This window comes from Ascidiella aspersa, chromosome 7 (genome assembly GCF_963924565.1).
Source record: "Ascidiella aspersa chromosome 7, kaAscAspe10.2, whole genome shotgun sequence".
NCBI lineage: Eukaryota > Metazoa > Chordata > Ascidiacea > Phlebobranchia > Ascidiidae > Ascidiella > Ascidiella aspersa.
In genome coordinates this window covers 31,457,717-31,483,636 of record NC_139453.1, presented here as the reverse complement: position 1 = coordinate 31,483,636, position 25,920 = coordinate 31,457,717, and the positions used below count along the sequence as shown (strand labels likewise).

Here is a 25,920-nt window from a genome sequence, read left to right as displayed (position 1 = left end):
TGTTTAACCCGGTACCTTTCCCCACAGACAAGTACTGTTCCGGTGATAGTCCCGACACTGTTATACTTCCCAACCACTCAGCAACTGTGATCTTCAGGAGGCCTTCCACATTCGCTGGAACTGGATTCCTCATCTCGTACATCGCAATCAAACCCGGACAGTCAATACACGGTGAGTGTACTTTATTAACGTAAAAAACCCTCTTTATTATAACAAAACTGAAAATTGGGTCTCAATCAAAACAGTTTGCGAACGGCATTTCGCAAGCCCAAATTTGTAAGTTGTTGAACAGCGATGTATTTTTGTTGATGTTCGTGGCACATGATGAGCACCTTAATACAAGCCGAGGGTTATACTTCATCCACACATTGTATGAAGTGTTTTAGATTATATATTAGGCCGATGTTTCTTAGCTATTTTTTACCTTAGGCCGCATTGCTTAAGAAGCTATAATATAGATTTCGGTAAGGGGTGAAATACCGATTTTTTGTATCCGCTGTTAAAATACACGTATGTTTTGGTTGTTATTCTATTTGCGTGTTACCAGTCGAAAAACATTTCATTTTTTTGTACGTTTCACCCGTATTAAGAGTTATTGAACCACCGCCCTTCTCGCAATTTAGTTAAGTGTTATGCGAAACAACAGCTTCACAAAATGCGACACACGTTTTAAAATAAAAGTAACTTTTTCTGTTTTTTGCTCGGCCACAATGAAACCACTTGTTTTCGATCCATGATTGAGCAGACTTCGTCTAAGTGGGCTCCGGTTCAACTTCCAGCACAAATATTGAAGTACAAGGGTTGTGTCGTGTTAATGCGGGGAACTTTATGTTTGCTTACATCTTGCTTTACATTGTTTACCACCAACCCGGGGTCATGGAAAGGGCAGGGGTCAGAGGTTATCAAAGTCTTATTATTAAGTTAAGTTGATGTCAAGATAAATGCGACTGTTATCGACTTTAGAATAGTTACGAAAGTCCAAATTAAACAGCAACGGGTAAGCCTAACCCAAAACTTAACTACAAGGTTTTTATAAGTCACTAAAAATCCAGTTATATGATGAACGTTTTTGCATGTTTCATTTAACCTATCTATTTTGATTTTAATTAGTTTTATTGAATGCGACATCTTACTCAAAACCCACGAAAGTTTGTAGTTCACAATAAATCAAGTTCTAGCTTTTTGTCTCCATGCTTTTGTTAAGCCTTAACCCCTTCTTTAAAGTTGCGTTTGTAAAAGCTGGTGTTCTGGATAAAAACCCACTTTAGCGTTTTAAAAGAATCCTTGTTAACCTGTAAAGCAGATGTTTTGTGATCTAACAACCAACATTCTTCACCCATTGTTCCCAGTTGATGATGTCAACAATGCCCTTGTTGCGTGACAATCAAACTAATTGTATTTATAGAACGAAACAAACCGCGCGATTTTTAACGGTTGTGTTCAAATAAAAGAATGCTCAACATATTTGACATTTTTAAATAACATTTTAACACAAAAATGTGGTTAAAATTGCATTTTGAACAATCAGCTTTACAGTATAATTTATATTAATTGGTTTTAAGCGAGCTGTATTTTTAACATGCAACTAATTCGATTGCTATCAACTAAATCGCTTTAAAGTAAGGTTTATCTTAACCAGAGTTCTTCTTATCTCCAGCTTAAGCCATCCTGTTTAAGGCTGCAAGATAATGTCAGCTTGTAATGGGAGACTAATTCACTCAAGCCTTCCTCTCAAACCCCTTATATGGGGTTTAGGAGGTTAGTTTGGGGGTAAGGGGTGGGGTAACTTGATCCGACCAACTCGGTATTTAGGGGCAAGGGGCGCATTATTACCCACAGAGTTGGGACTTAGCCCCCATTCTTGCGTCAAGTGTCTGTTCTTTCTTTTTGTGTTGGGTTGTATGGGGTTGGTGTTTGCCAAGCTGAGCAAATCAATTCATCATAAACTCGATTCATTTAATTTGCCGTGAAGTATTTGGCTCTTTTAGAATTAATGTAAATGCATTATTTCTTTAGGAACTGAAATACGCAAATACTTTGTTTTAAAAATTATTATTTATCGAATATGTTCGTTTGTCCTACTTTTACTTTTTGGAGTCTGACTTTAATGAAATGATCTTTTAATAATTTAAACAAACACAATTATAATTCCATTAACTTTAATAAATGTAAATACTTACAAAGATACGCAATTGCATTGTTTACCCCCAGTTTCGCAAAGTACAGCTGGCATGAATGCATTTGACATCTGCCCACACACATAATAAATACCCCAGCCCCACGGGCCCTGTAAATCTGCTCTGTACTTGTAATCCCCATCCCCATATGTCATTGTGACGTATACGCGACGCAACAATGCCCCTTTGTGATGTAATCAAGCGGAAAATTCACTGGATTTTTGTTTCGCAGATTTCGTCACGTGTTCGGATACCGCCTCCGTTCGACCAAAAGCTCAATCATTCAGGTACCTTGTGACGTAATAACAACCATTGTTTTCATAACAATGATCATCGTTGCGACTGTTTTTAAAAGAAATCAAGTGCTACAATTTTATTGCAAGAATTTAAAAGTTTTTCGTTTGTAAACCTTATAATCGTTTATTAATTGGTTGTTTCAATTTGGTTCTGAATTGCAGTGCCTTGTGACGTAATAACAGCCATTTTTTAAGCAACAATGATTACGGTTGATCGTGTTTTTAAAAGTAGAAATGTCTCGCTTGAGGGTTTAATATTTTCAGAACTGTTGATTTCTAAACTTTAAAATTGTTTTTCTATTTTTGTAAACTTTAAAAACGTTCAAAATGCCACCTACTTCTGTATGGGCTTTGGTATTCTTATTACATCTTACTGCAACCTCCAACCATTATGCTCCAAAGTTTAGAAGTTGGTTATGTTGATTGACTTTCGAAATGGTCCATGGTAAACCCTGCAAATATATTTCGTCTTTCATTATGGTGTTAACATTCTTTAGCATTATGACGAAATAGCGGTTTCGCGCTGGACGCTTTATCGAGCACAGCGAAGCTCAGTCGATGACAGACGTGACTTTAAACCAATAATTTGCTCGGTTTATCCACAAGAATGTTCTTGTCAAGTAAAAAGTTGAAGTTTGAGGATTTAAAATGGACTCCAGAGTGACATTAACGTCGAAATAAATTAAAATGTGAAATAAGACCAAAAATAGACTAACAACTAAAAATCGGAATTAAATCTAAATCGACCAGAATATATTTTAAAAACCTTTTATGCTACCCTAAACGCACCCCTCACTTTATCACCAAATCAATATTTCCATCCTTAACTCGAACTCTAACCCCAGCAACAAGAATATAGTTTTGTAGCATTTGTGTGAACAAGGTTTGGTGTTATTCGGGGAATAGTTTATGTTTTCGTGTTAGGTTGGGTTTATGAACTTTACCCGGCAATTAAAAGCTTGAAGTGTTGCCAAGATTCGCGCCAAACTGACAAAGTCGCAATCAACTTGTAATTACATAGTTTTGTGGTCAACTTCCACGATAATTACAACCTTTAAACTTCCCAGAGACCGTGAGACTGTTTTCAACCTGTCTAGCTTCAACCTCTTGTCACTAAAATAAACGCCATTTTTTGTTTATAAATTTTAATTTTATTTTAACCTGAATTTGTCAAATTCACAGTTATTTTTAGATTTTTAACCTAGTAAATTACATATTGCTCCATTAAGATTTCCATAAGTGTTCTGACAATTAAAATGATTTGCTCAATATTTAAAAGCTGATTTCTATGTAAAAGCAAGTTTAATAGTTCCATAACTTGAAAATGATTTCCTTACTTAGACCAGACACCGTTAAATTTTGTGTCGCCAATAAAACCAGTCACTTAGAAAATTAAGAAAACCCACTAATCTAGTGATTCCGTTGAAATAAGTTTTTGTCAAATTCATATACTGACCATGTTTACAACTTTACAGCACACACATTTTTTTATTGGTCTCCTGCAATTATAAACTCCCAGTTCATACTCAGCTGTTCATGGGGTCGCGTTTTTCCACGCTCTCACATTTTCACGCGATGTATATGCCGGGTGCCCTGGGGCGAAATATTCTCGTTTCATGTTCGCTCAAATTACTGCGAGATAAGATCAGAGACGTCCAAGAATCATAACTCACACAAACTGGAGATTGTGGCCAAATTAGGAAGAATTTAGAAATAAGTTTATTGTAAATTCTTAATCTCAAATGAGTTGAAATACGGTTGGGGGTCGTTAGAACAAAATTTTGTCTTTAATTTCGCGTTGTACCTTCTTAAAAGTGCTTTTGGGGAAAAACTGAATTAAAAAATGATTTCCAACATATTGAAATCAAATGTTTTATTTTTTTCTTCAGCCAAACAAAATGTCTTTCTAGAATAGGTGTCAAACTTGGAGTATTTTTTATTGACACTTCAGGGTTCTTAAACTTTTTCTTATTACAAATCTCAATCTTATGGGAATGTTGTTGTAACATTCAGTCAAATCACCTTGAACTTCTTAAAGAAACCTTGCAAACACTAGCTTTGAAGTAGTAACATCAGACTATTGTCCAAAATCTTCACACAATCCGCTCCAAGTGTTTAAATTTGAAGAAACTAAATCAAACAAAAAAGTACAACAGATAGGAAAATATAAATAAGACTTGTAGCATAAAAATGTAACATTTTTGGGTACAAACTGCTAGTCAAGGCGCATTATTTCCCATATATATGCTACAATATATATATATATATATCAATCAGGGGTGGGCAGTCATTTTTGACATTTAGTCGTATAAGAAATGTCTTGAACTAAGTCCAAATTAGGATTTAAAATACACATAATATAAAGTGTAATTCCCCAAGAAATTTGTAAATATCCTAGTTTTGACAAACTGGTAGGAAGGAATAAGTGAGGGTGCCTTGCAAGTGAAATTTATTAAAAAAATATTCCAAAATTGTCAAAAAAACCTAAAGGTTTATTTTTACTTTTTTATGAAAAGTAAGCCGCAAAGTAAAAACTTGCTGGCGGACCAATATGGTCGTGTTTTGTCTCTGGTTTAAATCATTATCCTTCCTTGATCTGTTTTATCTGATGATGATTCTGTTGTTTCAGCATCGTGTGTCCAAGTGGCTGCGCTGGAATCAAATCTCACCAAGTCTCGGGAAGAACAACATACAGAGACGTGAGTACCCGCACCAACCCGTGTCAAAATAAATCTCCTGTTGTTTCAATCAATTGTGACGTCACAGTTAAGCGTGCGTTGTTTGAAAGTTTGAAACGTTAATCCTTCGTTGCCTGATTTTAACTTTGTTGAAACTCTAATAACTCCAGTCAATGCTTTATTTAATTTTTGAAACATGGAACTATTAATGAAAGTAAGGTTTTATTTTTGCTGACTTTGACAGAAAATATAAATCACCCGCATTTATCTATTTTAGACTAATAAACTAATTTTGTGTTAAATATAGTTTGAAAATTTAGAATTGACACAAACAAGATAATTTTTAAAATCATTTTACTTGTTTTTATTACCTCTTTTGTTTAAGATTTTGCGCCACATTTTAAAGTCAAAAGTTTATAATCCTTTAATCAGACAAATCCCGGATGAGTTTTCGGCGATTCTCCTAACCCTTAATCCTCACGCTTATTCAAACATCCGCTGCTCGTCACCAACCGTTGTGTCTCTAACCTCAGTTTGCGCGCGAAAATTTGTCACGTGACGATATTTCACAAATTACGTTAAACACTGAAAAACTAATTATTCTGATATATTTAATATTGCGTTAAAATTTCACTCAAATTTAAAAATATATTTGGTATGTCTCTTTACTGCCACCACGTGAATACTTTTAATTGGATTTTTGCGACTTTTTTGGCTTATCTTGTCACAAGGTTTCAAACCTCGCGTCATCCTTCAACGATTCGACTTACTTACACACTGATTGAACATGTTTAGAATTTTATGGCCGATTAATCTTGGTCGTTTGTGAATTTTGCAATAAATTCTTCATTGTGTTAATTTATTTCCCCTCAACTTATCGAGTTGAAGCTCGTGTTTTTTACAGTTTTAATTTAATTCGACAACCGTTGCTTTTATTTTTGAATCAAACATCGTTCAAAAAATCACATTAATGTTTTGTTTTTGAATTATATTCAACAAATCGTTGAGTGTTCCAATTTAACGTCTTTATCCTTACAAATGTTTCTTTTAATGGTGTTTGAATGCTTTTTATAACATATTGTGTGGTAACCCTGAATGCGATAGCTTGTGAGAATATGCGGCGCGGTGTGATGGTTTATTACAATAACTCATATTTTAACGACTCACGTTTTTTAACAAACGTCCAATTACATCCTCCGCCATTTGCAAACTTGTAACTTTATAATAAACTTGTCAGTTCCTCATATGACAAAATGTGAAGCCACTTTCTACCGATGGCTAAGTTTTACAAGCCCAGAACCTTAAGCAAGCAATCCGCAAATACCGTGGGTGGTCCAACACATGAACATAAATTCAAGGTGGTCTTCCACTGACAGACAACGTCACACCCAACCGCTTTGCGAAATAAGCCAATTATCAAATTTTTAAAAGATAAAACAAATTTTTACGAGGTTCAATGTTCGACCTTTAGGAATTATTTTTGTTTTCAGGATTTTATGTATTTCTTATATTTTCGCATAATTTATAGTTTAGCTTCCGCTCGACTAAATGCCATTGTTTTATGTATTTTCACGTTTTATCCAGGAAATCAAAGTCTGGTAAAACAAGCATAACTTATTTATTGGTTAATTTCATTCGCATATCTCACTTATTTGTTGTAGGAAAAACAAAAGTAGAACCGCCACTATTTATTTTGTTTTACATTTCGATTCCACGTTTTACATAGCCTTTTTCATTCCATCTGCAGCAATCCATGTTATATGTATATTTGGCATTCTATCCATAAGATTCCACGTTTTACATATCATTTTTCCATGTTTCCACAGGATTCGATGTTGTGCTTGGCGGCGATCCACGCAGGGGTGATATTGGACAGTCTAGGCGGGAGGGTCCAGGTTAAAAGAGCAGCCAGCAAACCTGTGTATTATGGAAGCAAGGCAAACAACATCTCGTCAACCACGTAAGTAGAACCTTAATGCTGCGGTCGGTGATGTTCGGGATTTAAAATACACTTTTATGCCAATTGGAAGTGTATTGTTTCGAGAATACCAACTTGTTTGTAGAATTTAATCAAAGTGTATACTATAGCTGCTGCTTTCCATTGACTTTTTTTAATACTAAACAAATAATTGACAGAATGTAGCCAATAAAATGATTTTTTAAAGTTAAATCGAGTTTAATAAAAATGTTAATCGATATAAAATGTACCACGTTTTTAAACACCCTAACAATCGACATTTTTGTTACGTCACGCCTTGTTGAAATATTGTTGTGTTACGTCACAGAGCGTCATATTCGGAGGTGGCGATCTACTTTTCTGCTGTGGAGGAATGCTCGGATCGAATCAAGATGAAGCCTCAGCAATTCACGGCGTCATCATACTGGAACGAAACCAAGCGGAACAGGTACGTCACAATTGCTGCGTGTGACGTCACAAACACTGGCTGTGACGTCATAAATAAAACTGATTCCCAAACCTGTTTCCATCAATAAATGATTTTCAAATGACTTGTTTGTCAAAAAAGTGTTCTTTTTGTGACGTAATTGTTTGTAACAATCGTTGCTATGGTCAGGTTGTGGTTGCCAAGCAAAGCTGACTTCCAGAACTCGCTTGGTTGGTCGCCTAGCAACCCACAGGTCGAACAATGGATCGAGATGGATTTGCTCAAACCGAGGAACGTCACGGGTGAGTGGAGATCGATATGCTTCAATAACCTTAAACATGGATTAATCTTGTGAAGATTAGAATTATAATTTATAAAAATTGGGTTTTTAAACAAGTCAAAATACTGACGGAACAACTTTAATATTAAATACTTTAACATAAGGGTCAACAAATCATCGGAAAAAAGTTGTTGTTATAAATACTTAATTATCGAAAACGTTTGTCAGAGGCAAGACTATGTCAAATTTGGCCTTTATGAAAAATGTTTGGCCTGCTTGAAAACCAAACATGAATTTATCCACACGCATACGTATCCATTTCTACAACTGGAGATCTTAAACAGCATTATAGCCGTTTCTAGCCTTTTATATAATGCTCAATAGGCCGAATGAATTTGGTAAACCCCGCAAAGGTCTATATAGTGCACCTGATGGAAGCAGTTGTAATAAAGTATGTTGTTTATTTCCAGCCATCCTCACCCAAGGTTCATCAACTCGACCTTACAAATGGTGCAGGTCATACACGATAAAGTACAGCACTAATGGAATAACGTGGACAAGTTACAAGGACCAGGGACAGAAGCAAGCAAAGGTTTGTGCCAAGACCACATATAATACCACGTCTGTTGAATGCACAGGCAGGGTTAACACAAAGTCTTTGAATAAGTTTGTATTTTGAAAGGTCTCAAAAAGCTATGTTTTTCCAAAATTCTTTGATTATTATTTCAATTTATTTTATGTCCAGCTGAAGTTATATGTTAAAAAAATGGCATTTATACTGATTTGTTTTCGAATTATTAAAATAAAAACGTCAAGCGATCCAATTTTATTTGCAAACCTAACAATTTTCTTTGAAAAGTCTTTTGAAGTTTTTAACATATATGTATATAGAATTATAAGCGTCTTTTAAATGTCTTTGAATATTTTCATAAATTTGTAAGCGACACATGCTTGCTACAACCTGCAGTGACCAATGTAGGGGGACGTAGGGTTCACACTGATCTGTGTAAAGTAATTGTCACTCGGGCGAAAATTTCGGCTGAAATCATTGGTCGAGGTGAAAAAATAAAATTTTAAAACCGCAAACTAACCGCGCATTTAAAGTAGTGGAATGCACGTGTTTTGACCACATAAGCAACATATGCTCAGCCCTCAGTTTCGGAAAACATTATTTTGGGACCGCAAAGTAAACTCTTTAGTTAATGATGTTGCTAATATACACTGAAAATTGGAAACACGCTCATATGTCAACGCATATCGAAAATGTGACTTTTAGGCTAACAATATACACATATATATGCAATTAAGTGAGCATCCAAGAGAAAGGTATTTTCCCTGCATTGCTACAAACGTTAGCGTGTTAGTTGGAGAGCGTGCAAGGCGATGTTGTGGTTGTGTGGTCCATATTGGTCTGTGTAAAGTAATTGTCAGTGTGAGCGAAAATTTTGATCAAAATTACTGGTCAAGGTGGGAAAATTAAATGTTCAAAACCGCAATTTTAAGCCACGCACTTGAGTTAATGAATTTTATTGCGATTTTAGCGCTTGACGACAAATTCTTGTAATATTTAATTTGCCTCAGAACCACTCAGCTTGGACTTACTGCGTTTTTTTACTTTTTTTAATGATTGCGAATGAATATATTTATTGTAGTGTTACTTTATTAAACTTAATTTTTTTCAATTTGTTTTCCGTGCATCTCCATATTAAGGTTGGTTTTGTACAGACACCTTTTCCTCCCTGTAGTCCAGGGCTACCTCACAAAAAAACTTACCTCAATGCACAATGCTTCTCTAACCTATGGGTGGTTGGGTCGCTGACTGCAGTAGTTTACATAGTTCGATGTAAAGAGATTGGTTCTTTGCAAAATTACTTCAAAATTTGATAAAACTGCAGAGGACGGCATGGCTACCATTGACTAAACTCCAAGTTATTAATCCTAATGTCTTATTGTTGCTTGCATACAAAAATCTAAGTGAAGAGGATTTGGTCGCACATGAGCTTCGCTGGTACACACAAGATTAATAACTATAATAATTGGGTCGCCGCGAAAACGGGTGTATCAACACTGGACGATAGATAAGTAAACTTACCACATAGTAAGAATCAAAGCCCATACAGATGTAGGTATCATTTTGAACGTTTCGAATAATTCTTTATTCATTTTCAACATTACTTACCACATGAAATACCACAAACTACTTCAATAATGTTTCCTTGAAATCTTATTTTTATTCATTTTTCCTAATTTAAACTTTCGTTCCATTCCAGTTGTTCTCTGCTAACACGAACCACTTCGCGGAGGTACGTAACAACTTTATTTCTCCCCGCTTGGTGGCGCGCTACATCCGCGTTATCCCCACACCGGTTCGTGAGCTCACAATGAGGTACGCCCTCACCATCAAGCTCAATGGGTGTGACACCAACGGTAAGTGCAGTAACCACTGTAGACTTTTCACTGTTTCTTTACACCAACACTGAGTATAAGCTAATAGTTGTATTTTCCTAGTTCGATCTAGAAACCAATTAGCACGGTTTAACGACAAGCAGTATGAATATGTTGGTAAGCTTTTGCATAACCCTGTTTCATCAGGTCAAAGTAGAATAAGGGATACGCCACTGTTAGGATTTTTGTGTTTCTTTGACAAAAGAATGTATTATATTGTACATTATTATCCTGAAGAATATTGCCTGCATAGGTGATTACCTACACGGCCGAACTTCGGCCGTTTTAATATATATTCATCAAAATAAAAATGTTTTTAAATGACATCAGTATATTTACAGGTAAATATTTAGTTCTTTTATGAACATTATTAGTATCAAAATCACCAAAAAGTATTAACGCACATTTAATTGCAAGAAATTGGTTCACAATAGGCTTATTTTGTTATTTAATAAGTTGTTATCACCTTGTTTGTTCAGAACACATCACTACAACTCCTATGATCCCAAAAGATATAACAAGAAGAACACCTCCAAGCACAACGGCAACTACAACAACAACGAAAAAACCTACAACAAGAATAACTACAACAACAACTGAGGTCCCACCAGCTAACACACCTTTGACTGGTGAGCTACAAAATACAAACAACACGAGTTTAATGATATTTCCACGAACAATTCATAAAATCTTTTGCCTTTTGAACTCGATTAGGTTTTTAAACCCGGAAGAAAATTTAAAGTACTTTTTAAAGTGTTTCTTAACCTTTTTACTGAGCTGTTTGGGAGCTCAAAGTGAACAAAACACAAACAAGAAAATAGCAATATTATTGAGTTAAAATTTAGTGAATTTGAGCCTGAGCCATGTCTCTTATTTTGCTTCACAATAAAAAAAAAAGTCCCTAAAGGCTAACATGCTTCATTGCTAGCTAACTGTCAAATGTGTTATTACAATATAGGTCATCAGTTAATCAATTAAAAAGATTAATTTTCAGTTTAATTTATATTTTATTTTGTGCAGAATCTACAAACTTGTCGAAACCATCTAATAACACACTTCCACCTGTGGTGAGTATTTTTCAACTTGTGCTGTAAAAAGTAATAAATTTCTTGTTTTTTCTTGCTAAAAATATTTGCAAGTAAGTTTTCCTTGAAGATTAATTGTGTGTTTTTATAAATAAGTTGCAATTTTACTGAGCTCGTTGTATTTGAAACCTCTTATTTATAAACATTCATGTTTTTGTTTAGTTGTTCTTGTATTAATTTATGTTGCTTATGTATTTTTTATTTTCCTCACATTTTATTTTATTCCATGTTATTTTTTCCAGGTGCCAGTCAGCACGAACAACAATCCCAGCAAAACCCCAGATGTTCCACTTAATGGTAAGCAACTAATACGTCACAAAGACCTTTGTAATATACGTCACGCTCGATGCGCTCCAGCGGTCTTTGATACGCTTGGCTGCGTAATCGTGCGTTTATCGAATATTCTTCTCGCATGATTGCCACGGGCCTTTGGTAATGCTTTATTACGTCACAGAGCGGAGCATCATCATAATCGCGATCGTGGCCGCCCTAGCTGTGACGTCAATACTTCTCGCGGCCCTCGTTCTTATTCTCGTTCGAAAAAGGTGAGTTTTGATTGTGACGTCATAAGGTTGGTTGTTGATTTTGTTCTAAATGTCGTGATTGTTCAGGAAAAAAGAGCCGAAGATTGAAACGATTGTTCCGAAGATTACTACGTCACAAACGAACGCGACTTACCACGCGGGAATCGACAGTAAGTTGTCATAGCAACGTTAACCATAAGTCCTGGATTGTTTTAGATTAATTGTTACGTCACAGGTAAACATAACAACAGTTTTTATATTTAACATTTTCCAAACCAAACATGTGGCAACAAAAGTACGAATTATCTGTACAAAATAAAGTCGGGTTGGTTTCCATTGTAACAATTTTAAAGTCACATAAAAATAAAATTTATTTAAAATTTAAAATTCCCATGATTTATCTCAAGTTCAAGTTAACTTGGGTTAACATGTATAACCCACTTACGTCATCATTACGTAACCTCGTGACGTCATTCTTCCAGGCGCGCGCTTTTCCTACAAGAAAGACGAGAAACAAAACGGGAGAAAAATAAGCGGGAACTTTCTCTTCAAGAATTACAACTACGCCGACAGCTACCCTGTCAATCGTGACGTCACAATGCAGAACGCACGCGGCGGCGTCACTTTGCTGTATGACGAACAAAGGGCGAGCAACGGCGAGATTGTGACGACATACACGGCCGGCAGTGACGTAGCTGGCCCTAGCAACGCGCTTCTGCAACCTCAACGCAGTTGCCATGACGACAGCGACAGCTTTCAAACAGGTGAGGTTATGACGTCACAATCACATTATAATTGCGATTGTTTATTTGGAAGTTTAAAGAAGTGAATAATTTGTATTGTTTTATCATTTTTAGATAAATATTTAATTTGTTTAATTTTTAGACGATGAAGACCACGAGTATCAGGTGATTCCCGACAACGTCACTGATTACGTCACCAACCCTCGTACGTCATCAAAAGCGTCGACAGCGTCGAGCCACCACAGCAAGCGGTCTGAGGGCTCGTGGGGGAAGGACCCGGTGTTTCCCCCCGCCCACATGACGTCATTCGGGGGCCGGTCAAGGTCGGGGACTTTCCCTCACCACAACTCGGTCGGGGAGTTCCCCCAGCCCCCTAAAACGGCCCCCGCCCATTTCACAGCCCCAAGGTTCAACTTGAGCCGGAAGCGAGGGGGGAGCAGGTCCCCCGAGCATGTGACGTCACAAAGGAACTCCACGTCATCGGGGGGTTCTTCCCCGCCAGTGACGTCATACCCCCCTTACTACTCCGCGGTTCCTGATGCGCCACCCAGCGGTAGAAAGGCGTCGTACAAAACACCGAGGTCTCATCCGTTCTCGCCGCCCAATACTAATGGTGACGTCATAATGGCCGGAAGCGACCCCGCGATGTCACGTCACAATGGTGGGTCTATTATTGTTTGTATTTGAAACGTAAACGTTTGTTTTTGTTTTTTAATAAAGTTTGTTTGATGAAGAATAACTCGTGTAAGTGTAAGGTTTTGATATTTATGCAAATTATTTTCACGTTGAAAACTTGACTTTATAAAATTTCTATAAACGCATTTATTTTTCAAAATGTGAAATAATATATTCAGTCTGGCAAAGCTGGGTTTTTAGTTTATAAACGGAAAGCTGACTTATAAATGTAATTAAATCACAGATATTAATTATTTTAAATAATTCCAATTTTTTTCTTTATTTAACGTAGCTTAAAACATCTGTTGGAAATAAAATGTGTTTTAAACTGAAAGTTTGAAGTTTTATTTATTAAGTTTAGAGCTTCATTAAAACAAATTGTTTTTTCCAGGTTACGAGCCTGGCTTGCGTCACTCGTCGTCACGTGGAAGCCAGCAAAGCGGTTACGACCAATTATATCGCCCCAAAAACCCGCCAATATCGGGCGAAAGCGCGGGAAAGTGCATGGTTGTCGTGACGACCAACAACTACAACCAATTAGATCTGCACACGCCCGTTTGAATTTCCCGCCATTTTTACTTCAACAAGTGTGAAACAACCATGACGTAACAATGATGATGATGACGTCACAGCTAGGGATGTCCGATACTTGACAATTCATTCCGATACCCGATATTTTGGACAAAAGTATCGCGATCCGATCCCAAATGACGTCATTACTGTGGTTATCAAGGAAACCTGACGACATTGAAACTTCCAAGGTATTTTCTGTTTAGACCAAAATTTTCTCAAACGTCCAGTTGTTAGAATCGCTGCGTTTGTTTGTATCGTATCGGCAGCGATACCACATATAGCGATACTACCACTTCCGATATACCAGTATCGGACATATAGCGATACTACCACTTGGTATCGGGTATCGGCTCCGATCCGATATTATCGGACGAGTACCGATACTACCACTTGGTATCGGGTATCGGCTCCGATCCGATATTATCGGTCATCCCTACTCATAGTTCAATAGACTGCCTAGCTTGCTTTAGATTTCTTGCCAACTATAGAAAGCCACGTGTAACAATATAATCGGCCATTCCATATTTGGGCATTCCTGGATTCAACTTTTCTTCTTTTTTTGCTTATTTTTGCCAAATATTTTCTTTTTGCCATTATTATTCTTTTCTCGTGTTATTATGCATTGCTCAGTGTTTATTTGCTGCTTATTACGTCATTATTACCAGTATTGTGACGTATCACTTACATATTGTCTTCAAGTGGCTCCGAAAAGTTTGCGAGCGAAAAAAGATTTGCTCCGAAACAGAAATAACTTTCAATTGTTCGAAACGAAGTGTTTGTATCTGCTTTATGACGCAATAAATAGTTATTGTTTACCTTCTTGTTCTAATTATGCTCGTTTCAATGTACGTTGTTACGAAACAATATAACAGTAAAATATAACCATTGTCTGAATTTATTGAAGCTTACTTTTCAGAAAGCGTCTTAAAAAGCGAATCGTTGAAACGAAAGCTTAAGTAGGTTAATGTTTGCTTATTTTATGGCACTTAGTGACTCAGTTGATTTACGAATTATTTACAGTTCGACTTTTTCCATTGTTAAGCCTCAATCGACGGTTTTATAGATTCCTCGTTAAAATGAATCAGTTGGTTACAACCTTAGTTCTCTGAAGCTACATAAAGTAGTGGAGGGTTCTAGCTGGGAAGTAGAGATGCTTGTTATTATGTGGAAAGTTAAAAAGTTGGTTTAAAAACGCAAAACAAAGCGTTTCTTAAATCGTTTAGATTTGTAAATTAACATGAACAATATTTTTTACCAGCGCTTTTTATCCTGGTTATAAAAGCAATGGAACAAGTTTTTGTGGTAAAATACATTGTGCTACAGGTTTAGCTCAAGCCATTTTATTTTTCAGTCAATGATTTATTTGTTTTTTATTGCTTAAAACAATGTTAAAGCGACAAATGTCAAACATAATTGGCGTAAAACAGAAAATAACTACATTTAGCTGCGTAGCCTTCTTATACTGTATTACAGTGTTGTAATGAGTGCACTTAGTCACTGTTGTTAAATGGCTTGATTCAGGTCTTTTGGACGAATGACTTGGGTTAAAATGAAATGTTTTCAAAAAGCATTTTTTGAGAAATTGGGTTATTTATCCTAATTTTCGCACATAAAACAATTTTGCTTGCTGCATTTTTCGTATTTTTTGATGAGTTACGGCTTATATTCGGACAAGTTAACCAATTCTTATGGTTTACCGTTTTATTTTATGACAAGAGTCCTAAAGTTGACTGACCTAATTATTGAGACTGGACTGGGACTTGACTTGTTATTTTTTTGCAAAATTGCAAATGACTTGACTTGTTTAAGTTGTAGAGCTTTTGGACTTTGAAACCGTGACCCCGTAAACTCTGTGCATTCTGTCTGCCGGCTCAATCGCTCATGCTGTCACTTTAATTTCCTGTCGCGTGTTGTATAAATTGGTTCGTCGAATGGCCGTTTTCCTAAGTCGTGTTTTGTGTCGCGTTTTCTAACGAATTAGTAATTACTCACATCTGTCCGATGTAGGCTATATCAGAAATGTTGTAAATCGTTAATTTAGCAGTCTCACTGTTCACTTAGCTGGAGTCAGATCGCCTACGTTAAAGAGGTTAATTATTGTAGGTATATCGTAAGTACCTGTAAGTACTGTTTGTTGTTTGTTTATTTGCAATAAACTTTATTTCATTGTGGCTGCGCCCCACAAAGTTATTGTACAATGACTTGTTTACAAAGCTGCTGTATTAACTTTTTTATAGTAGGACTGGATGATTTCAAAAGTGCATTATAAACAGCTTGGTAAGAACAATATAGTGACGTAGTTTAAAAGAGAACTTAAGAGGAAATGACTGTTCAAACTTTAAACTGGCAGTAAGCTGATTTAGATTGTATTTCGAAAATGACAATATAATTGTTTAGCTGCAAAAAGCTGTTCAATTTGCTTTGTGCCCTTTTATTTTGCGTTTGGCTTGTATTTTTTTAATTGGAACTTCTGTGAAAAAAGTAATTTCTGTCATTTCGTCAGATTCTGTGATCAATCTTGGCGGTTCTAGATATTCCCCTTTGTATTGTTACGTTGTTTGTTACGTCACATGCCAAATTGTTTTGTCGTTAACTGAACAGTTTTATCTTTTGCAACTAGAAGTTGGGTTTAACTTGTTCAACTTCAGTCTGCATTTCATGGCAAGTTACCCGATATCTTGGATGTTTGCACATTTTGGTTTTGAGTCCTGTTGGGTGTGTATCGCCAAACTTAGAAGTATGCAGATGTGTAGTCAAGCTTTTATACACACCTGGGCTTAAGGAATCCACCATAACTCGACCTATTTACGAAACTAGGTGTAAGTTACTATTTGAAGTGTGAATAAAACTTGCTTTTGGAGCAAATATAAGGTTTGCAAGTTCACAGAATACAGACTAGGATTTCGACATTTTATCTGCGTGAGAATAAAAGTTGTTTGCCTCGATGGCTTGTAGGTTTTATTTAGCAAAGCTTAACAATAAAACAGTAATATTATACTTTGTATTGTAAGTCAAGGCCCGTTTACACTACAGCTGCCCTGAGCTGCGCTGGGCGTAATTTGCATTTAAATTATATTGTGGCGAGCGTTTCACGCTTTGCTAAACTCAAGCCCCGTGCAGCTATAGAAACACATTACGTTTGAAGCGATTTTTACGCCCATCGCAGCTCAGTGCGGCTGTAGTGTAAACGGGCCTTTATCTATTGAGGGAAACACTGGGATAATTAGTAACTAGCTGTGCAAGAGTTCAGTCAGGCAAATAATTCTTTTACAAACTGCTGTTTATGTTCTTCCGTTAAGCATAAATTAATAGAACTAGCAGCGTTAAGGGCTGCTTTAGAATTCTACCTCATCTTTTGTCTCACATTGCTAACAATATTTGGGTTAGGGTGCGAGTTAGCGTTTGGGTGTTGGCGAGTTAAGTATTAATATTAGATTTATTCTCTCATACTTATTTATTTCTTGCAATTTTAATTTTAACTCGTTTCGTTACTGTAAAAAGTGGTAGATTCTAGACCAGCTCAACTTTCTGTAAAACATACCTTGATATAATTAGTTGATCATCCCATATCAAAAAATGTAAACAAAAAACAGTGCAAGTACTTCTAATTTATATTTGTATATAATATTTTTTCTACTTTTATTACTTAATGCGATGGAACACAAAACCACAAAGATTTTTTTCGTGGAAAAGTTCTTGCAAAGTATAAAGGCCACAAGCGATTATTTCGATTCAGTCTATTCTAACCATCCATCTGGCAATACTAATATGTTAAGCACTGAGAAAGCTTGAATTATGAATCTGGAACTTAACCGAGACATGTGTTTAGCTTAACGCAAAATTCTATTTTGGAAGCATCTTATAACAGGGGTTTCAATCAAGTCCAACTGGCGGCCCGCGAGAACATTTAAAACCAAACATTTTTTGTCTCAAATTGTTTGCTTGAACTGTTTATTTAGAGTTAAGCTTTTTTTTTAAAAAACAGGCAAAAGTTTGCTGCGTTAAATTGTTTTGTAATACAATTAAATTTAATCAGATTATTTTCATCGCCATGGAGAAGCAAGCAAAACAGGCAAGTGGCATTTATATTTAAAAATGCAGGATTTCGCTAATAGCCTACTTGTTTTATTTGGTATTTAGTCTATATATTTAAAAAAATAATAATTTAAATATTTTAACGACCAAAACAGATATGTAAAACCAAATTTTTATGTCTATAACGATGTAAACTTTTTCTCGTATCTCGTATTATATTTACAAGTTTTAAACGTTATCTTGCTCCGTATTTGATTTACTTAAAATGCATTTGCTTACGTTTATTTATAATTGATTTTTGTTTGTGAAATGTGGTTGGATTACAATTGCAATCTGATTATAATTTTTGTTCGATTGCAGTTCGATTTCTATTGTCTTGTATTGTTGTTTTAGCGTGTGACGCGATACGCGTTGGTGCCAGCAGTGGTGACCCCCCTCACATTTCTATTCACTTACGGCTTCAGCATTGGAACAACCAACTCGGCTTCACAACCAATACAACAGTTCTACAACCAATCGCACTTTGTAAGTGGGAATAAACGGAGTTGAAAATTATGACGTCAGATATGTGATATTTTTAAAAAGAAGTATTACGTTTCGATTTGATAGCAAATGACGTCATTAAAATGCTAAACGAGCAAAACAGATGAAAATGAAACGTTTGAGAGTATTTTTTTGAGATTACTATGCCAAAATTTGCTTTACCGTTAAGGAGTTTAGTTACCTCCAGTTGTTATCTTACTATTTTTGATGACTTTACCTTTCTAGATAGAATTAGTGCTTTAGATCGCAAATATAATCCCAATAGTAATTTTGCATCGGACAGCGATACCACCCTAGTATCGGATCGGCACCGATACAACCCTAGGACGAGTATCGATACTTCCACTTGACATCGTACAACCCTACTTATCCCTAGACAATTTGTAAAATTTAAACAACAAGCAAAATTGATTAAATTAAAATTTACAAAAAGGCCCATTTTCACCTAATTGCCATGTTGCAGCTAATCAAGTATTGGCTTCAATCTTATAATACGACATCCATAATTCAAGTTAATTGCGTCATATGTTTGAAGTTAGAGCCTTGTCACAGCAAATCATTTTGTTGATGCAGATTCGCTACGGTACCTACATGAACGGCTCTACGCTCGAACTTCTCTGGGTTTTAACAGCCTCACTTTATCCGCTAGGTGGCATGGTTGGGTCGATGTTTGTGCGCCCACTAGTGACGAGGTTTGGGAGGAGAAGATGCCTCATCTACAGCCAGGTGCGAGTACATACCCCCCAAACTGTAGTTTTGCCTATTTTAACACGTAAAAGCAAAACATTGAATTTACATTACGTTTCTAGTGTCTTGGTCCATTTTGATAACGAGGTTTTTAGCCCATGAAGGCGTTTTTTTGTAAAATATATTTTGTACTGAAAGTAACACCTCTCCAAACTAAAACTTTAACAATATAAACGAACTTTGTGGTGCACTTAACGGTAATTTTATAATGTCACGTTTGTATAACTTTGTGGCGTCATCTCTGAAAATATTATCATGCCCCAAAACAAAACCTAGAAACCTGCTTCCTGCTAAAGTGTTTATCTGTTCCCGGTCTGATTCGGCCATTAAGAATAACTAAGTATTATCTTGCTTATATTTCACCATCTCCCCTTATTTTCCTCCCAATACTCCAGGTGATTTGTTTCATCGCCACAGCCCTCATGAGCGGATCAGCTGGAATGAATTCTTACGAAGCGCTGATCGTCGGAAGGTTCGTGCTCGGGCTCTACGCAGCCATCGGGACAGGTGAACATGCTAGATGTGGAAGACGTACAAATATTAAAAAATTTGAAAAAAACTAAAAAAACTAAAAGAAACCTAATAAACGTAAAAAAGGAGGAAACAAAAAAAATGTAATAAAAATAAAATAAAAAGGTGACAGATTTATCATGAAATTAACGTTAAAAATTTTGAAGAGGGTTAAAAAACAAAAAAATATAGATAAACGTATATATAAAATAATTTATTTTTAATATAATTTTAATGCTAGGGTGAACGTTAGTAAATAGTTGAGCTGTGAGTAGATTTATAAGCTTGCTCACTTACTTTCCAGGTATCGGGCCTATATATGCTTCGGAAATCTCAGCAACTCACATACGTGGAATAATTGGAAGTATTTTCTCACTAGCAATCGCAATTGGGGTTCTATTTGGAAATGTCCTGGGACTAAAACAGGTGGGGAAGCAAACGCTGATGCAGCAACAACTAAAACGTAAACATCTTGTTAAGTATATTTAGTACCTAAATCTGTGTGGACCCAAATATTTAACTGCACGCAAGGCATTGGCTGCTAGCAAAGCAAGCCTGCGGTGAGATTCGAATTCACGACCTCGACCATTTCGTGACAAAAACAGCCTGAAAAAAGAGATTCAAGCCACATCATGTTTGTCAACCCATGGCGAGCCAAAATGTAGCGCCGTTTAATTTAGTTGTGTTGGAATGTCCGTGGTTAGCTTTATTGAGATTGGTTCTGAGCAAAACTACAGTACGAATACATGCTTCATATTAATTAATTTTAAACATATTATTGCTATTGTTTTACATGTGTTTTGCTCACTTTGCAAAAAATCCGTTTAAAATAATTCGATCGGTGGAACTTTGCTGTTACACTTACGCCGAATATTCCGGAAAGGGCGAGTAACAGCGATTTACATGAAGGCCGACAATCACCATTCCACGTCTTGCGCCAAACATGACCAGGCAGTTTCCACTCGACTTTTATTTATTTATATTTTTCAGATTCTAGGGACATCTAGTGGATGGCCGTACCTTCTCGCAGTAGGGGCTATCCCGAGCTGCTTGTTCCTCGCTTACTCCCCCTGGATGCCACAAAGCCCCCGGTAAACGCCTACGTCACAAACATCTGTTGCGTCACAACTAGGCGATGTTTGATGATAATATCGGTGCTCTTCCGATAAATTGGTATCGGTGCTCGTCCGATATAGAAAATAGGAAATGCAGCAATGGTTGGCAATATAATAAAGCAAATTTTATTTAAATCTTTCCCGAAGGTAAATGCCTTTCTTGAATATAAGTAAATTATGTCAAAAAAAAGATTACCTCATCTCCTATTTATAGTTGTATTGTTTTACTTACTTGACCATGATAATGACGTCATTTTTGATAAGATTGTTATACTTTTGCTGACGTTGTCATGCATCGGAACAATTATCGGACATCCTAGTCATAACCATTATGCTGTGACGTAACATATATGATATCACACAGGGCTTTGTTCTTGGACCAGAACGACCGCGCGAATGCCGAGATCGTCTTGAAGCGACTCCGAGGTTGCGATGACGTCACCAGCGAGTTACGTCACTTGTCGAACGAAGCCGAATTCAACAAGAAAAGCAAAGCGCTAACAATCAGTCAGGTTTATATGTATTTAGTCCATGACTTGCAGGCGGCATTAGTGGGTTGTGACGTAACGATGACGACTAACGGTGTTGTGACGTCATAGGTGGTGACGTCACGTCGTGTCAGGTGGCAGCTGGTGTCTGGGATCGTGTTAATGAGCGGAATGCAGTTGAATGGAATCAACGGAATCCAGTTCTACTTGGATGACGTGTTCGTTATTGCGGGGGTTCCCCTGAGTATTGTCAGTTACGTCACAATAGGTGTGACTTTTTATCAAGTCGTCATGAACCTTGTGGGGGTGAGTGGATCACGTGATTCACGAGAAGTAGTTTTAAGTACTTGCATTTATATTTTGTGTATTCAGGAGTTTTTGAAGCAAATTATTACTTTATTACCTTTATGACAATCGGATTTAATAACGTCACAATTACGGATTAATTGATGTTTTAAGTCCAATTAAATAATTATGTAAACTAAGGTTGTTTAGCCTTTTCAGCAAAAGTTAAAAACAATATATATTAAAAGAAAATATGGGATTTTTTTAAAAACAACTTCGTTTTTTTTACAAAAGGAAACAGCTTATATTCGTATGTTTATTTTTCAGGGCATTTTGTGCGACAAAGTTGGTCGGAAGAAGTTGTTATTGGTCGGCAACCTGATCATATGCGTTTCAATCGTGCTTTACACTTTGACGGCCGGTTTACAATCTAAGGTCGACTGGTTGTCCTACCTCAGCATATTAGCAGCTCTAGGTAAGCACGACCACCATCACAGTAGTACAGTTGCCTCCACACTTTATCGCTTACGGCGCACTATACCAATCCACTCTAGCCGAACCCTGCGATGTTTATCTTACAGTAAACGACTGATCAGGGCTGCGGAGTCGGTTAAAAACAACCCTAGTCCGACTCCGACCAAATGTGTGATTTCGTCGGGCCCGGCTCCGACTCTAGAGCCTGCTTTTTTACCTATTTACGTAAATAAAATTCAGCAATCCACCCATAGGGCTGTCAAACAACCAAGAATACGCGGTGGGAAAATATTCAACCATATATGCTATTTCACTTTTACAATTTACAGTTGGAGCCCTTATTCTTTGAAGTGTTAATTGTGGCCTTAAAAAAGTTAACTTTACTGAAAAAAAGATTAACTACTTATCGTTACGATTAGGTGACATTTTGCTGAAGCCGCAAAAAGATGATATGCTACGTTGTATATCCTTCCAGTATCTTTACTTAGTGGTTTAATGTAATGTAGCGATAAACTGCATTAAAACAACACACACCAAGTGTGCGTAACGTAGGGAAACATTCTTGTTTTGTTGCACTCCAATCGTACAGAAATAACTGAATACAGAAGAATCGCCAAACCTCCTCAAGCGATAGCTCAGCATGTTTACAAAGCAGTAATTCTAGCGAGGGTTGTAACAGGGTTTACGCGAAGGTTCATCGTTAAACCAGTTAACTTTATTGCTCTGTGAGTTGGAAACGTTTCCTAGGAAGTTAAATATTTGCTCTTTTAAAATCAAGAAGCGTCATTTGGTAATTATGTTCCACTAAAGCTGTAAGACTGCAACTATTTTATCGACCTAAAAGTTTTTCAAGTTTTATTTTTCGCTTGATCTTTTCTTAGGCCCCAAATTAAACCTTATTTTAAACTCAAAATACACAAGTGGCGTATGTGTTTCCAACGCCAATACAATCGTATTAGAAACCTTACATATTTGACCTCTAAACCTTAGTTTGACCTTTGTCGCAATTTATCTCTGTAACATTATTGACCTCTCAAATTAATTGAACTCTCTTGTAACATTTGACCTCTACTTCATAGTTTGACCTTGGTTGCAACATTTCACTTCTGTCGAATTAATCAACCTCTACTTCATAGTTTGAAGTCTGTAACATTTGACCTTTACATCATTGTTTGACCTCTACAGCTTTCATTACGGGATTCTGCATTGGTCCCGGTGCTGTGACGTATTCGATCACGCCCGAGCTTTTCGACCAATCAGCGCGCCCAGCTGCGATGACGTTGTGCGCCTTCAACTTGTGGATGTGGTTTGCGCTCATCGGATTTATCACCCCCTACTTGTTCGTAAGTTCCAAACCAACATAAAATATGGGGGGTGTTGGTCTATGACGTCATTGTTGGGTTTCATCTTAATTAAGCGAGCTTTAAGCAGTGAATTTCCAATGCCCTTAATAGAATATAATTTATATAAAGTCAAGTTTAAAACACTCACGGTGTGCGATCAATTCGGCAAAGAAATTATTAATGCCAATCTTTGGCGGCCGGAAATTATGGGATGCAATCTGGTCTTTGGGGGCGTTTTTGGTTTTGAAGCTCTTAATTTAAAATTTGGCAAGATCATATTTTTGAAAATTTTAATAATTTGGAACACTATTCTTTTTTCGTTTTTTAAATTTCTAAGATCGCGTCGAAATTCCCTTTTCGTGGAACTTACCGTATTTTTTTCAACGACAGAAAAATGTTTCTCAAACTTTTTTGCCGCGGACCCCTAAACTTTTTTTTCCTTCGCATGGACCAAGGTAGGCAATATATTTTCGGAGATGACGTCACACAAACCTTTTTTTCATTAGACTTTCTTCTTTGCCTTCATGGACCCCCTAAAGTATAGTTAACGTGTACCCTCAAGGGGTCCATAGACCCCAGTTTAACAGCCACATGTTAGGATTACCTCAATTTGGTTGAGCCATGGTTCGGGACAACTTGTAAATTTCTAACCACCGACTTTCCAGGATCACCTACTTTACGCCGCCCTCACTCCGTTCCTCGTGGTAACCATAGCAACGTTCGCCTACATCAAGATCGTTGTGCCGGAAACCCAGGGGAAGAGTGTTCCCCAGGTGCAGAGTCACTTCGCAAAGTGGAACCGCGTTCCCATAGCAACCGTCGACCTGGGGACCAAAAACCAGGCCTATGACGTCACAGACGAACAGCGTATGACGAAGTTGTGACGTCAACTTGACTTGAATTAGGCATTTTAATTAATCGCCAATATTTTTTAACTTAATTCTAGTAAATGTTGTATAACGGTGGTTTTGAAGGTAATTGGTCAAATTAAATACAAATCTAGCATTTGCACATTGAAATATTTTGTTTTTAATGATCAAATATCAAGAAGTAGTATACAGGGATCCTTCAAATAGATTAACCGAATTGCTTGATAGATTTAAGTATTTTCATGCAAGCAAAGACATGCTAAAACAACTAGCCGTGTGGCCGGAGGTCGTGAGTTCGAACCTCACTGCAGGCTAGTTGTTTTTCTAGCCTGCCCTGCTTGCATCATTGATCGACAGATTAGGTGAATCTGCGATGGCTTTTGTTGTAGCCTGCTAATGATACGTAAGGGCTAGATCACAGTTGTTCGACACATGTGTGTGTTTATCTTTTAAAATGAGAATTATGTTTAAAAACGTGGCCACTACGTGTTAGTTTTTTTTTTTTTTTTTTTATAAAAGTGTTATAGATTCTACTTTTAAGGCTTTCATAAAATGTAATAATTCGAATACTTATGGTTGCCACGCTCTCTTGCATTGAGACTGTGGCTAAACATTTATTTTGTTTTAATGGAATTGCAATCCACTCAAATTATTGTTCACGCAACTGTTTTCAATGCTAGTAGAGGATAAGATAAAATATAATTAAGATCGTTAAACGAACGAAAAATTACAAAGTAAAATGGCAAACCGTGTCGTGTTCACATTAAATGTTAAACTAGCTTCAAATAAAACCACCAATGGAAAAAAAGGATTGAACCAAATGTCCGCTAGGTGGCGATAACGACAGTAGGTTTTAAAAGTGTAAATACGCTTAACAGTTATTATTGAAAAGAAACCTGCACTACGGTGGCAATTTTGAGAAAATTAAACGATCATTTGCGACTGTTTGGGCCTAAACTTACTCTCGCCAGCGATAAAACATTTTATATGTGATCTTTCGTTGCAGGGTTAAAAATAGAACCGAACAATATTCATTTCAAAGCTGACGTCTTAAAGTTAGGCCATTAAGAGTCGTCCAAAACAAGTTACCTTAAATCTTAAACTAAATACATTCAATGAGATGGCGGATAGCCTAATGAAAAGCAACATATTTTTACCAGTAAAACCTGTCTGCGAAAATAATTTTACATGAACGTCGGTCCAGTTTCACCACTAGTTTTGGTGATAAGACCGTAAAATCGGAAGAACCCTAATCATTTTAATGGTTCTTTGGCGCCTCAAGTGGCTAAATAATCCTACTAGGGTCCAAAAAATATTATATTTCTTTCAAATAACTCTTTCGAATATTGTTCAGTGCTATATTCTTGAATCTATTTGTCATGTGAATGTTTCAACAACAACAGAATCCTCAATTTTTAGTCCTTAATTTTCAGAAAACAATATATATAATTTTGGCTTCAAAGTACTATGTTCTGGGTATGTAACTCAATAAGTTTGAATAAAACAGGTTTGGTTTAGGGAAGTCCCAAATTTCTATAATAATTTTACATTTATTCGACAAAGCATAAAATTGATTTGAAATAATTATTAAATTTAGCGATTTAAACGTTGAAAGTGAATAAATAAAGTTAAATCAGCAAAGCGTAAAAAA

General features: G+C 36.5%; 2 protein-coding genes across 2 annotated transcripts in view; both read left to right on the top strand.

Annotated features, from left to right (window-relative positions):
• LOC146139003 (uncharacterized) overlaps nt 1-14,754 on the top strand; it is a 39,349-nt gene extending 24,595 nt beyond the window's left edge. Inside the window, exons 3-18 of the mRNA XM_083393576.1 lie at nt 28-171; nt 2,410-2,464; nt 5,103-5,172; nt 6,978-7,111; nt 7,437-7,556; nt 7,725-7,837; nt 8,286-8,407; nt 10,086-10,242; nt 10,740-10,889; nt 11,281-11,327; nt 11,588-11,642; nt 11,800-11,890; nt 11,957-12,039; nt 12,352-12,633; nt 12,755-13,273; nt 13,679-14,754. Of these exons, the coding sequence (XP_083249702.1) occupies nt 28-171; nt 2,410-2,464; nt 5,103-5,172; nt 6,978-7,111; nt 7,437-7,556; nt 7,725-7,837; nt 8,286-8,407; nt 10,086-10,242; nt 10,740-10,889; nt 11,281-11,327; nt 11,588-11,642; nt 11,800-11,890; nt 11,957-12,039; nt 12,352-12,633; nt 12,755-13,273; nt 13,679-13,848 (2,312 nt within the window). The 3' untranslated portion in view covers nt 13,849-14,754. The remainder of the gene's footprint in view (nt 1-27; nt 172-2,409; nt 2,465-5,102; nt 5,173-6,977; nt 7,112-7,436; nt 7,557-7,724; nt 7,838-8,285; nt 8,408-10,085; nt 10,243-10,739; nt 10,890-11,280; nt 11,328-11,587; nt 11,643-11,799; nt 11,891-11,956; nt 12,040-12,351; nt 12,634-12,754; nt 13,274-13,678) is intronic.
• A 3,157-nt stretch (nt 14,755-17,911) lies between these two features.
• LOC146139002 (solute carrier family 2, facilitated glucose transporter member 5-like) lies at nt 17,912-24,301 on the top strand. Its single transcript, XM_083394758.1, has 11 exons — nt 17,912-17,932; nt 18,289-18,420; nt 19,012-19,164; nt 19,581-19,692; nt 20,000-20,121; nt 20,686-20,786; nt 21,175-21,322; nt 21,410-21,604; nt 21,911-22,058; nt 23,243-23,400; nt 24,066-24,301. The coding sequence occupies exons 1-11, from the start codon at nt 17,912-17,914 to the stop codon at nt 24,282-24,284; spliced, it is 1,509 nt and encodes a 502-aa protein (XP_083250884.1). The 3' UTR covers nt 24,285-24,301.
• The last annotated feature ends 1,619 nt before the right edge of the window (nt 24,302-25,920 follow it).